The 15,010-nt window shown below is 42.7% G+C and overlaps 1 protein-coding gene across 1 annotated transcript in view; it reads left to right on the top strand.

The window, feature by feature from the left end:
• The first annotated feature begins 6,388 nt into the window (after positions 1-6,388).
• ARL6IP5 (ADP-ribosylation-like factor 6 interacting protein 5) overlaps positions 6,389-15,010 on the top strand; it is a 28,084-nt gene continuing 19,462 nt past the window's right edge. Inside the window, exon 1 of the mRNA XM_006865632.1 lies at positions 6,389-6,660. Within this exon, the coding sequence (XP_006865694.1) occupies positions 6,485-6,660 (176 nt within the window). The 5' untranslated portion in view covers positions 6,389-6,484. The remainder of the gene's footprint in view (positions 6,661-15,010) is intronic.

Below are 15,010 nucleotides of genomic sequence, written 5' to 3'. Positions count from 1 at the left end.
AGGAGTCGGAATCAACTCGATTACAGTGGGATGAGGATGATGATGAAACAAGATAATAATCATCTTGTAAGACTGAGGACTGTAAAATGCACTGATCAAAATATAGCCCCAATCAGCTCTTTGATGAATGAGCCCTTGTTCTGACAGTTCAAACCCACCCAGTGACTCAGAGGAATAATGATATGGTAATCTATAAAGATTCCAGTCAAGAAAACCCCGTGGGGCAGGTCTGCTCCATCACACTGTGAGTCAGAGTTGACTCTATGGCAACCAACAGCAGTAAACCACATCAGTGCCACGTGGGAACTTACTACAAAGCAAACTTTCAAACCTCATCCCTGACCAGCAGCAAAGGGCTTGGATGACTATGCAGTTCAATTAACTTTGAGAACCACAGAAAGAGCATATATTCGTATAAAGTCTGGGGGATATTCAGTAAATACATGTTTTCATTCCATTTTTTCATGAACTTTTTGAAGGCCCCTCATACCGCTGCTGCTAATAAACTGTGCTATTTAATTGTCTCTTTGTTGTATTCCAGGACCCTTGGTATCCTAGTGGGTTCCGTATGTGTTGGGCTGCTAACTACATGGTTAGTAGTTCAAACCCACCAGTCGCTCAACAGGAGAAAGACGAGCCTGCCTGATCCTGTAAAGATTTATAGTTTCAGAAGCTCTAGGGAACAGTTCTACTCTATCTCATACAGTCACTGACTTGGAATCAGGTCGACGGCAGTGGGCTTTGGGGGGTTTTGTTCTATTCTTCACTGATTCTTCAGGAAGCCTTGCCCTTTTATAGTCTCAATTTCACTTCAGTGGCATTCAATGCACTAAAAATCAGTGTCAGGCAAAACAGGGTTAGGAGAGTGTTCACGTTCCACATTCCATAGCAAGAGACCCTCTTTCTGGGTCAGACAAGTATGTCTCAACTTCAATCCAGAAATCTCTTTTCCTTGCTTGCTGAGACCACTGAGGTTAAAACCTAACTTCTCAAAACAGGCCCCTATGGGCTGGTTGGCTGGTGATGGTTATGTGCTGTGGAGTCAGTTCCGACTCATAGCGACCCTGTACAGGGTTTCTGAGGCTGTAAATCTTTACAGGAGCAGAACGCCTCATCTTTCTCCCATGGAACAGCTGGTAGTTTCGAACCACTGACTTTAAGGCTCACAGCCTGATTCATAACCACTACGCTACTGGCGCTTTGAGGCAACACTTTGATAATTGGCAGTTAGCATAAACAGCAGCGGGCAGATTAAGAATCCCCTAGTCCCCAACTCATTCCACAGGGAAAGAAGCTGGGACCCAGAGATAGAACACAGTTGGCCCATGAAGAGGTCTGCAAAGCCACCTGACACTGTGTATGTGTCTTGGGACTAACACCCCAACCCTGACTCACAGTGATGGTATTTTGAGAGATGACACCGGGTCCTCCCACAGACTCAGACAGATTGTTTAGAAATCCCTGCCCTTGCCAATCATAAAAGCGCCAGGACATACAAGAGGAACATTTATTTCATTTCAAATGGCACATACCATAAAGTACTAGACCCTTCACTGATGCTGCTATACTGACATGTTGTGAAGTGCCGTTGAGTGGATTCTGACCATAGTGACCCTGTGTAGGGTTTCCGAGGAGCAGCTAGTGAGCTTGAACTGCCGAACTTGCAGTTCAAATGGCTTTGTAGTCTGGCACATTAACCCACAGTGCCACACCATTTGGTACAAACTGGGGCACAAAAGCCCCAGGAAGGCTTCTACAGTGAACCTGATACCCCGGAATGAACAGTGACAAACAGCTGCTTCCAATGGCATTTCAAACAGTAACTGGAATGAAGGAAAGACTCAATGTGTGTTCATTTTTATTTAAAACAATATGATGAGAAAGACAGAAATGTGCATGAAGATAAAAAAAATAATAATAATAAAGCTCCCATAATCCAACCAGAAAAAGAAACGTGATTAACATTTTGGGAAGAAGAAGGGGCTCATGCTTTGGACAGTTTTATATGGTCTTTTTCATGTCTAAAACTCTTTTTAAATCTCCCTGGAGGTTTAAACAATGAAGCCCTAGTAATTCAGTGGTTAAAGAGCTTGGCTGCTAACTGAAAGTCTGAACTCATTAGCTACTCTGTGAGAGACAGACATGGTAGATATAGCAGTCTGTTTCCGTAAAGATTACCACCTCAGAAACTACTAGACAATTCTACTCTGTCCTGTACGATACCTATGACTCAGCATCAACTGGACGTTAGTGGGTTTTTGGAGGTTTAAACAAAGACAGAAAAATACACTGAAGTAAGTTTTGCTGTTGTTGTTGTTAAGGGCTCTTATGAGTCAAACAGGATACCAACGGTCTGACATCAATGAATAATCATACTGATGCCAATACACACTTGACAGCTTTCAGCCATGCAGTGTTGAGCAGTTAGAACTAGAATATCCTTGATCACACAGCTCCTATTGCTCACTGATCTAACAGGTGCGGGATCCTACTGACTCTCATTCTGGCCTTAACCAGGGTCATTGACTCAGCTAGCTCACAGCACTTCTTGAAACTGTTAAGCCCTGGGGATTTCCTCCACATCCTACTTCCTGTAACTGACCACCAAGTCTTGGCACATCTCTTTTTAGTACTCCTTGGAGGCCAGAATGGCTAAGCTTCGTCTCTCATACTTCGGACATATTGTTAGGAGGGACCAATCACTGGAGAAGGATATCATGTTTGGTAAAGCGGAAGGTTAGAGACAAAGAGGAAGACCCACAGCAAGATGGATTGGCAAAGTGGCAGCATTAGTGGGCTCAAGTGTGGGAACAATTGTGAGGTTGGCCCAGGAATGGGCAGTGTTTCATTCTGTTGTACATAGGGTCACTATAAGTTGGTACTGACTCAATGGCACCTAACAGTAACAACAAATCGTGTATGTAAGTTACTTTTCACTGTATTGCAAGATCCTTGAAGGCGGGGCAGGGCTGCCTCCTTCTTAGTTTGTTACCCCTAGTCCTGGTGTGGCACTGTGGGTTAATGCACTGGACTGCAAAGTCATCTGAACTGCAAGGCTGGGGGTTCAAGCTCACTAGCCACTCCTTGGAAACCCTATACCAGGTTGCTATGGGGTAGGAATTGATTTGACAGCACTTAACAACAAACTAACAACATTGTCCTTTCAAGGATTCCTGTGTGGCGCTATGGGTTAATGTGCTAGACAACAAGGTTAGTTTGAACTACAAGGCTGGTGGTTCAAGCTCACCAACTGCTCCTCAGAAACCCTATAGAGGGTTGCTATGAGTCAGAACTGACTTGATGGCATGTAACAACAATAACAATTGCCCTTCAAAGAATGTTTCAAACATACCTGTTAGCCTTTGCAACCTTTTTGCTTTTTTTTTTTTTTCCCAGTTAAGAGGTTATGTTCAAGCAGACACAATTACAAAAATAAAATTGCAACAAAATCGAGAAAAACATTTTAAAGAGCAAACATGATTCTTATAAGAGCAGAGAAAACAAATCAGGTTAAAGCACTATTGATAGTTTGCAGATGAATTATGAGCTGGATTATAATCAATAATAGTAATGTCCCAGCTGTGAGCACTTGGTATGCCTATGTATATGAAGCGCTTAGTGCATACCAACTTCTGAGCGTTTCATATACATAGTTTCACTTATGCTTTACTATTTATCAGATGTTATTATTAACTTCACTTTACACATGAAAGAACTGAGGCCAGGAAAGATGAAGTAACTTCCCTAAAGTCACCTCAACAGAGTTACAAAGGAGCTGGGACTCTTAATTTGCTTTCTCTGAATTTAAACGCCCTCATTTTTCCAGAATCAAGGAAATCTAGAGCTCAAGAGCATTTTCACCTTCTAAATTCGATTCCAAAGCCAGCACTAAGTATATATGTCGTTAGCACTAATTCATAGTTAACTGAACTTTCATAACTATCCATGATGGTAGGGATTTCTTAGAGGCCTTATAAGCTTTAACTGCTTTCTGAATCATCACAGTAAAATTAATTTTTTGTCTTCTAGACTTTGTGTTGTTGTTATTTTTAGGTAGCATAGTGGTTACGAATCGGACTGCTAACCTCAAGATCGGCAGTTCGAAACTCCCAGCTGTTCCGCAGGAGAACGATGAGGCGTTCTGCTCCTGTAAAGATTTACAGCCTCAGAAACCCTGTACAGGGTCGCTATGAGTCAGAACCAACTCCACGGTACTTAACAACAGTAACAATCGAGTTGGTTTCAACCCATAGCCACCCTAAGCACGATAAAAGAAACACCACCTGGTCCTGTACTAGCCTCACATTTGCTAGATTTGAGCTCATTGTTGCGGCCACTCTGTCGATCCAGCCCATTGGGGGTCTTCTCCCCGCACCCCACAGGTCCTCCTTCTCCAGGTGCTGCTCCCTCCTGACGACAAGTCCAAAGAACAAGAGGCTGAGTCTCCCCCTTCTTGCTTCTAAGGAGCATTCTGGTTGTACTTCTTCAACACAGATTTGTTTGTACTTTGGTCAGTCTGCGGTACTTTCAGTACTCATTATTAACACCATACGTCACATGCATCGATTCTTCTTCAGTCTTCCTTATTCCTTGTCCTTATTCATGACACATGCATATGAGGTGATTGAAGACAGCACAGCTGGCTTGGATGAGGTATAATTTATTTCTTTGTTCTTTAACTCTATAAAGAGAACTTGTGTAACAGATTTGCCTAATGGAATAGTCATTTGATTTCTTGACCGTTATTTCCATTGTAGATTAAGCAAAATGAAGTCTGACCACTTCAATCTTTTGTCTGTTATCATGATGTTATCTATGGGTCTAGTTGTGAGGATTTTTTTTCTTCACCTTGAGGTGCAATCCAGTTATTGTTAGGTGCCATGGAGTTTGTTCCAACTTGTTGTGAAGTACTGCGGAGTCATTTCTGACTCATAGCAACACTGAATAGGGTTTCCAAGGAGCAGTTAGTGGGTTTGAACCTCCAACCTTGCAGTTAGCAGTACAATCCTTATCCTACGGCACTCATACTGACCCTGTAAAGGGTTTCTGAGGATTGTAGCAAACTCAAGTCCCTGCCATCTAATAGATTCTAATAATGAACCTATATGAGGATTTTTGTGTGGTGCCATAGGATAAGAACTGGACTGCTAACCACAAGGTCAGCAGTTTAAACCCACCAGCTGTGCCTTGGAAACCCTATACAGGGTCACTATGAGTCAGATCCAACTCGATGGCACTTAACAACAACAACATAGGGTTTTCGAGGCTGTAAATCTTTATGGGACCAGAAAGTCCCATTTTTCTCCCTCAGAGCAGCTGCTGGGTTTGAACTTCCGACCTTGTGGTTAGCTGTCCAGTGCTTATCCTACAGCTAGCGAGATGTTATTGCTTTCCAAATTAAAAAAAAAAAATTATATTAGAAAAGTACCATTTGCAGATTAAGAATACTGCCTGCCACAGGACTGTAACAACTCACTACCCCTGCCCCCAAGCAACTGAAAGCAAAGCCCTTGAAGAAGACAAAAGAAGGGCTTTGAGATCCTTATCAGAAACTTACAAGTAGTGTGCATCCCTTACCAATTCTTCTTAGGATGCAAAGCCATCACTAAATATTAAAATGTTGTGCTCTCTTAGTGAAAGTTGTCCTCAAATAAAGGGATAAAACTAAGAGTGCTCTTTTAAAATGAAGTAAGTGTTTCTGCCCCAAAATATACTGGTGCAAAAACAATTAGGTCATTGCAGACAATGATTAATTTTTAAATAGAAACAGTGTGTCCATGTCCTTCCCTGGACTGCAGTGCCCAGTCGTGCCCATTTTATGAGAATGGCACCGCAGGTCAATAATTCTGTCCCTAGAGAACAGAGATAGAGAACAAAGAGAAGTGAAACAGCAAACCAGCCCTTCCTCTCTGCACCACCCTCTTTTCCACTTTGCCTATCTGATTTTACCCACAGTGAGACTCATGATGAATCAGAAAACACATGAGAATTCCATTCAGATGTGCAAAGACTAGTAACTTGTTCATTTTCAAAACCTGTCCATCCATTCCACTTCTCTTAGATTGGCATTTGAAAGCTCCCAAAAATATTTCCTAAACTTATAGAACACATCCCTAGGCTAAGACTCAGAAGACTATTTCAAAGGGGGCAGGTTTTATTCCGACTGCTAGAGAAGACATTACGACTTCACTTCACACAGGCGATTTCCGCCGGTTGCTTTGTGTTGTTTGATTTCAAATTCTGCAGTTTGCTTCTGGCTCTTGTAGGGGCTCTTGCTTCTCTCTAACCAATCACTTTGAGCCATTTAAGAAGTAAAGAAAAGCAAAACCGCCCGCCCGCCTCTAGTTTCCTTTGCTTCTCTGTCTACCAACCTCAAAGCCGACCCAGCCCCAGCCTCTGTCATTTCTTTAACCTAGCACAGCTGATCGGTTGCCGCTGTCGCCGCCACCAGATTCCGAAAGAGAAGAAGGCGAAGCCGAGAGACATGGACGTGCAGATCGCCCCGCTGCGCAGCTGGGACGATTTCTTCCCGGGTTCTGACCGCTTCGCCCGGCCGGATTTCAAGGACATTTCCAAATGGAACAACCGCGTGGTGAGCAACCTGCTGTATTACCAGACCAACTACCTGGTGGTGGCTGCCATGATGATCTCGGTCGTGGGGTAAGTGGCATTTCCCCACCGAGGGGCACCGATCGGGGTGGGCGCTCCGGGGATGCGAAGCCGCCCAGCGCCTGTCCTTGCAGTTCTGTAAGCGGCCAACCCAGTGCCAGCTTGCTCGCAGGGGGAGGCCTCCTAAGGGAGTTTAGGGGTCAGGGGATGTGGGTGGGTGGGGGAATTTGTCAACCTTGGAGGAGGGTTTTTTGGGTTTTTTTTTTTCCCATTCTTTTTAAAAAATCCGTTGCCTTGATCAGGCTCTTGCTGGGGAAGGATTTGCAGCGCCCTCGTCTTTTCAAAACCAGAAAGTGTTAAGTGGTGTAATCCTTCTCTGAGGCTCAGTGAAATGTACAGGAGCACCCGGGGCGACTAGGTGTGGACCCAGTCTCGGTCTTCCGGGGCTGATGTTGAGTTATCTGCCACACTGTACACGAAGGCTGAACTTGAGTGCATCGGGGGATGAGTGCCCCGTGGTGGCGCATCGCCCAGAGTGTGTAGGGGGAGGGGGCGGGGATTTGGGGAAGCAGGAGGTTGCCCCGACTCTAGGATCCAAGTACCTTTTTCTTTCTTCCAAGAAAGACCAGGCGTGGTCACTTTATCTTGGCTGCCCAGTCTTAGGCCTCAGTATAAATGAAGGTCTTTTCAATGTCTGAATTAGAATAAAAAGTATCCTGTGTTATATAAAATTTCTCTGTCGCGCGCACACACACACCACTCTGCTGCCCTAGAAACCACCTTTCCTTATTGTTAAGTGCTCTAGAGTGGGTTCTGACTCAGAACGACCCTGTATAGGGTTTTTGGAGAGCGGCTGCTGAGTTTGAACTACTGACCTTGTGGCCCATGCTCATGCTACAGCGCCACACCATCATCCTTTAAGAACTACTTTTTTCTCTTTATCAGAGTGACTTGGTGATTTCATAGATTTTGGTGATGATCTCTAACATTTTTGTTGTTGTTGTTAAGTGCAGTCCAGTTCATTCCAACTCATAGCGGCCCTGTATAAGCTTTCCGAGGAAAAGCTGGTGGGTTTGAACTGCCGCCTTGTGGTTCGTAGTCCAGTGCTGATATTAAAGTCAGGACACAGCTTTAAGGGGGAAGTGCTGGGGTGGGTAGGGGATGGAACCACCCTCAGACTTTTAAAAAGACTCGCTGGCCACAATCGAAGTATCTGACATTTTGATTTCAGAGTGGACACAGAGGGCAAGAGCCTGGAAGAAAAAGAGAAAATCCAAATTGGATGAGGAAAACGGTGAATCCGGTGGTTCCTTCAGTTGGCTCACTGTTGATTTCTTTTTCTGAGTCACATCTCTGTGCCAGACCCTTTGCCAACTCAGAGCACACCAAATAATCAAATGTGAATGCTGTCCCAGTGGCAGGCAGTTATTGAGAAGGAAAGGAACACACGTAGCACAGAGACAAGGGAGAGAGAGCATTCATAATGGCCGGGTGTGGTTCCCAGTAGTCCTCAATAAGCAGAGGTGGAAGCCCACTGGTGGGATCCTCATTCTGTGTTGCTTACAGAAGTGTCAACTCTGGGAGTGGTTTGGTGTGTCCAAGGCTGTAAGCAGACTGAGAACCAGAGTTGTAGTCGCAGGATCCCTAGTCCAGCTGATGTGTGAGGCAGCTATCTTCTGAACTTTCCCCTGGCTCTGTGCTTGACGCTTATTACCTTCAAGACAGGCGTATTTCTTTAAAACAAAACAGTAGACTGATTCTGTAATTCTTAAATAGAATTGCATTTCTCTCTCTTCATTAAGAAATGCGCTTCTTCCCTAGTGTTCCAGTGATGGGGGTAGTTTTCTTGAGGTAATCCCAGAATCTTAGATATAGATAGGGCAGGGTTTGAAAAACAAGCCAGTCAGATGTACACAAAAACAAAACTAAACACTGTTTTTCAAGAAGTGTGTTGCTCAGACAAGAAACAAGCTTGGACACATGAAAACCCTTTTTCATTGTGAAGGCCAAGGGCCAATCCCGTAACTAAATATAGCTTCTTTAGAACGGTGTCTTATGCCACCGAACCAGGCAGCTTGCGGGTGTTAACTCTCTCCAGCCCTTTTTTAAATAGGAGATATTGATTGGCAGTGAAATTTTGGAAGAAAAAGTGAAAAGTAGCCATGACATTGGTTTTTTTAAAATTACTCTTACCTTTTAAAAATATACAAAAGATAAAGGCCTGTTGTAAAAGCTGTTTTGAAAATTACATATGTGTAAAATATTCATTTTCCTTTGTACCCCAGTAAGTATATAATCTTTCATTGTTTTCTAAGCATATACACCATGTAGTTTTTTTCTATAAATTGTTCTTTTCTTGCTTTATAATCTAATAATAGATAATAAAACCAAACATTTATTGAGTGCTCCATGTGCCCGTCTGTAAAACGTTTTTCCTGCATTACCTCTAACAAGTCACTGAACCAAGTCTTGTTATTTTGGAGTCATGGTGTGGTGCTATAGACTCAGCACTGGATTGCTAAACACAAGGTTGGTGATTCAGACCCACCCGTGGATCTTTCAGGGTCACTATGAATCAGAACTAACTCAATGACACTTAACAACAAAACATCAATAACCGCAAACAACCCAATGAGTAAACTATGATTATTTTACTACTATTATTGCTCAGTGTGAGACTCAGAGAGGTTATGTGATTTGCTTAAGGTCACAGACCCAACCTTGGACTCTCACCTACTATGCCATCTTCCTGTGAGTCATGGGGTTTAGAATTATAGTCTCTTAAAGCTGGAAGAAATCAAATACCTTCAGAGTTGGGGAGCTCAGCTGATTCTTGACCATTCCTCGTTCTAAAGCATGGTGGTATTAGTCGATGGGTGGGTCAGTGCAGTTGTTGATGTTAGAAAGCCTCATCTTTGTCCTGCGGAGCGGCTGGTAGTTTCGAACTGCTGACCTTGGGTTCGTAGCTCAATTCGTAACCACTACGCTACCAGAGGTCCTTGGGTCAGTGCAGTGCTGGGGGTTAATTATCTCGATTTTCTACTGACATCTGATCGTTCTCTCCTATCTTGGTAGAGTCCATGTGAAAATGTGGCTTGGGTGTTAACTGGAAGAAGGAGTGTTTAAAGAGTGTTCTTCATTGATTCCACCCCTGCTAGTGAGGCAGGGATTCAAGGGCATTAGTCAAGGTTCTACCCTCTCTGAGGAATCTTGTTGTGGTGCTGTGGGTTAATGTACTGGACTTCAAAGCCAGTTTGACATACAAGGTCGATGGTTCAAGTTCACCACCCACTCCTCAGAAGCCCTATACAGGGTCCCTGTTGGTTGGAACTGACTCAATGGCACTTAACAACAACAACAACCCTCTCTGAAGAATCCTGGTGTGGTGCTGTAGGATAAGCACTCAACTTCAAGGTCAGTTTGAACCAAAAGGTCAGTGGTTCAAACTCACCATCATCTACTCTTCAGGAATTCTATGCACGGTCACTATGAGTCAGAACTGACTCATCAGCATTTAACACCTAAGGTTTCAGAAGAACCTTCTCTGAAAAGAGCCTTGGTGGCACAGTGTTTAACTACTCAGATGCAAACCAAAAGGTTAGTGGTTCAAACCCACCAGCTACTCCATGAGAAAAAGATGTAGCTGTTTGCTTTCATAAAGAGTGTAACCTGGGGAACCCTATAGGAAAGTTCCACTTTGACCTATAGGATCACTAGAGTTGGACTCAACTCCATGGGTTTGGTTTGGTTTTGGTAATGTCTCTGAACACTCAGGGTTGATGAAAACTGGTTTGACTGAGGCTAGAGGGATGTGGTCTAAAAGAATACAGGAAATGAAAAGAAAGATCATGACAGATGTAATCTAGATGCAAAAATACTGGAACGAGCTGCCTGTAACAAGATGGAAATGGAGAGAGAGATATCTGTGGATGATCCAACAGAACGTGGTCATTCATGGTCTGGAGATACATCTTCATCCTAAGAGCATGTCTTACAAGGCAGATGACTTCCACTCAAAGTCTACTGGGCTTCTTACATTAACACTAGTTACACCTCGTAGCTCATAGCCTTTTTTGAAGAGAGTTGCCATATCTTCCGGCTCTCTTAAAGTAGTAGAAGGTAGTGGTTAAGAGTTCAGTCTCTAGAGCCACAAGAAGGGAGTTTGAATCCCACCTGCAATCATAAGTTTCTTGAACTACTCTATGCCACAGATTCCTCATTCATAAATTGAGACTAAATAGTACCTACCTCATAGGACTCAATGAGAATTAACTGAGTTAACTCAGGCAAGACGCTTAGAACACGTCTGGGGTCCGAATTTTAGTTCCACAATTGTTGCTTATTATATTTATTGTGGTTTGTGCTGTCCTGAGAAACAGACGGCATGTTTACACTAGCAGTTCCATCCATCCGAACTCCAGTCTCCTACTTCTTGACCCACTTCTGCAAGCCTCAGCTTTGCTGCCATCTCAAGGAGGGAATCCTCTCCCTTCCTCCCTCAGTCCCTTCTCTGAACTGAGCCCTACACCTGTGCCTCTCTTTCCTGGTACTTCTCTGACAACCTTTTCAATTGTTCATTTGCTTCAATCTGGATTGGGTTTAGTTCGTGATTTTTTTTTCTTTTCCCTGTAGTGGTTCTTGGTGTTAAGTGCCTCGGGTTGGTTAGGACTCATGGCAAATCTGTATAGGGTTTCTGAGGAGCAGCTGGTGGGTTTGAACTGTTACTTTTATTCTCTGTTTGTCTCTGAGGCTTGCTAATAGCAGATGCTTAGTTGGTGAATGCAAAAAGCAAACTAAAGGTAGACCTAGCACGATCACACAGGCAACGTTTAACCTACTTTAATGGAACAAATTATTTTGAAACGCAGCACCATGCCAGCAACAACATAGGAACAACATGCTCTAAAGTGATTCTAACGGGTCACTGCCAAAGGCACTATGCTACTTATTCGTTAGGAGTACTCTATCTGTATTAAATTTCAACTTTAAAAGTTTATAATTCAAACTTCCCTCTAGTTCTTACTGTCCTTGTAGAATCTTGTTGATGTAGGACTTCTCAAGGATCCCTGGGTGGTACAAATATTAACCCCCTGACTACTAGCTGAAAGTTGGCAGTTCCAGCCCACTTGGTGATGCATCCTAAGAAAGGCGTGGCAATCTTTCTGAAAGGTCACAGTTGTGAAAACTGTGGGGCCCTGTTCTACTCCCCACACATGAGGATAGAATTGACTTGACAGAAAGTAACAGCAACTACAACAGTGTTTGTCAACCTTGACACTGTTATATTTTAGACTAGATTCTTCTCTGTTGTGTGCATTGCAGGATGTTTAGTACGATTCCTGTCCTCCACCCACGAGATACCAGAATCAAGCCCCCTCAGCCACATTATGGCAACCAAAAATGCCTCCAGACATTGCCAAATGTGCCCTGAGAAACAAAATCAACCCTAATCGAGAACCACTGTTGTACCACCACAAACAATCATAAATGTTCCTCAGCATCATCATTCACTAAAAGCAAGTTGCCTTAAATCAACGTACGAAAGCAAGGGTTTGGGGAAATGACATAGCAAAGTATGTACACTTGAGTGTCTGCTCCTGACCTTTCAAACATTAGAATGAAGTCACTTAGAACCTTCGTACAGTTTCAGTCAGCAGTAGCCGTTAATTATTAGTCAGTCTGGAAGATTCTACACACATAGACTTTTTTATATTTTGACAGAATTTTGGCATTTTCTTTTGTTAGCTTTCTGCTTACAAGTTGCTTATTCCTGAATTTTTTTATAACATAGAAATCAAATGACTTAATTGAAATGACTTAATTAATGCAAAGGGGGTTAAGGTCTAGCAAAGGATAACACTCAAACATTAGCTGCACTTATTGTTACATTAAATGTTAGCTTGTGAGCATATTTGCTGTTCTCATCACTGGTGTATTTTTTTAAGCACATATGTTAGACGATGGATACACTTCCATGATTTTGTCATGATTGCATCTTGTTATTTCTGAAGAACTTTGCTTCCCTTGAAGACTGGCATTTTCTTTTGTGAGTTGGGCAGTGTTTCAGGAGAAACTGAATGGCTTAAACGGATCAGCAGAAGAACAAGCTGGGCTATGTGTGGCTTGCTAGAAAAGAGCAATTTCTGAAGAGTCTTGCCAGGAAACATCTCTGCACTCACAGCAGTAGAAGGCAACAGCTCAACAAAGCAACACTTACGTAGTAAGCACATGGTGCCTTCTAGTGTGGGCAGAAGTTTCTATGTGCTTAATAGAATACCACAAAGATTAGAGCTGGAACAACTGATTCTATTCATAGTGTGGATCATGGATCTGGGTTCCTCTAGGAGATTGTTAGAAATGAAGAATCTCTGACCCCATCCTGGACCTGTTGGATCAGAATTGACATTTTAGAGTCCCTGATGATTCACAGCCAAATTAACTCTTTCATGACCCAAGTGTATCTCACTTTGAATATTTTATTGATGTGCTTTCATTAATGGAAGGCATGCTGAATCAAGGAGCACTTCTGAAGTTGTTATGAAATATGGATTTGAGTACATATCATGTAGAACACAATGTACTCAGGGACTCTTAGGGTAAAATTATGTGGCATACATATGTTCCTATCAGCTCTGGAGTACGATTATGTGAGACACACTTGTTACTCTGGATTCTGGGGGTGAAATAATATGGGACACATATGTCCCTTTAGACTCTGCACTGCCTTCTGTATTCTTTGACAGATGCATACAACTCAGGGAATTCAGGAGACAACAAAATCATCAAAAGAAAGGCAAATTCCAAATAATGCTGGTGTTAAGTGACATCTAGTTGGTTCTAACGCTGTACAGGATTTCTGTGGAGTGGCTGTTGGATTTGAACAACCAGCCTCGTAGTTAGAAGTGCTTATCCTACAGCATCACACCAGGACTCCAAATAATACATGTGTGGTGTACCATCGAGTAGGTCCTGATCCATAGCAACCCTGTACAGGGTTTCCAAGGAGTGGCTGGTGAGTTTGAACCGCCAACCTTGCGATTCAAACTGACATTGCAATCCACCATATTAAACCACAGTGTCACACCAGGACTCCAAAATAACACATTTTCATTGTTGTTAGGTGCCATCGAGTTGGTACCAATTCATAGCGACCCTATGCACAACAGAACAAAACACTGCCCGATCCTGGGCCAACCTCACAATTGTTGCCACGCTTGAGCCCATTGATCTGCCACTTGGCCAATTCATCTCGCTGGGGGTCTTCCTCTTTTTCTCTGACCCTCCACCTTACCAAACATGGTATCCTTTTCCAGTGACTAGACCCTCCTGACAATATGTCCAAAGTATGAGAGACGAAGTTTGGCCATTTTGGCCTCCAAGGAGCACTCTGGCTGCACTTCTTCCAAAACAAATCTATTGGTTCTTTTGGCAGTCTATGGCACTTTCAGTATTCTCCTCCAACACCACAACTCAAATGCGTCAATTCTTCTTCGGTCTTCCTTATTCACTGTCCAGCTTTCACATGCATATGAGGTTATTGAAAATACCATGGCTTGGGTCAGGCGCACCTCAGTCCTCAAGCTGACAACTTTGCTCTTCAACAGTTTAAAAAGGTCTTGTGCAGCAGATTTGCCTAATGCAATACGTCATACATAGAAATCCAGAAATACACTTACAAGACTCATCTCCCAGTAAAACATTTAATAAAAAAAAATATTATATATGCCTGAGTGTTAAAAAAAAAAAAAAAAAAAAAGGCAAAAGTTTGATAAAATCAGAGGTGCAGCACATGACCCTTTCTTCTGTTTCAACCAGTTATACAGGTCCCCTCCTGACAACGGTATGCACTATTAATGGGAAAGCAGTTGCCCAATAAACCCCAGAGGAGGAAAATGCAGGTGGGCGCTATATACCACATGAGTCATGAAAGGGTTAACATCTGAAAAGCACTTGTCTGATTTGCTATAAAAGAAACTCTAAGAAAATTTAAATATATCTACATGCCCAAGTTTCACTTTCAGAGATTCTAAATGTATCACTCTTATCTCTTAGGTCCAGGCATCTGTATATATTTTTTCACTAATTTCTCAAATGATTCTGATACACATCCTAAACTGAAATTGAGAACTACTGGTCCTATCAAACCCGTTAGAAATGCAAAGGTTTGAGGTAAGGTGGCTAATTGGAACCCCAAACTACTAATGGTAGCCTGGTTTATTGGTACTCAGTCAAATACTTTCTTGTTTAAACCAAAATGCAACTTTTCTAAGGCTCTTAAGTAACCAAATTCACTCTCCAAACATTGCTATCATGATGACTCTCTTATTCTCACAAAGCTCTCCCTGCCTAATAAATTCATCCTTCAGCAATTCCTCTACTTGGTATTTACCCACAAGAAATA

The sequence above is a fragment of the Chrysochloris asiatica genome, unplaced genomic scaffold, assembly GCF_000296735.1.
Source record: "Chrysochloris asiatica unplaced genomic scaffold, ChrAsi1.0 scaffold00080, whole genome shotgun sequence".
In the NCBI taxonomy this organism is placed as follows: Eukaryota; Metazoa; Chordata; class Mammalia; order Afrosoricida; family Chrysochloridae; genus Chrysochloris; species Chrysochloris asiatica.
This window is presented reverse-complemented; position numbering and strand designations above follow the sequence as displayed.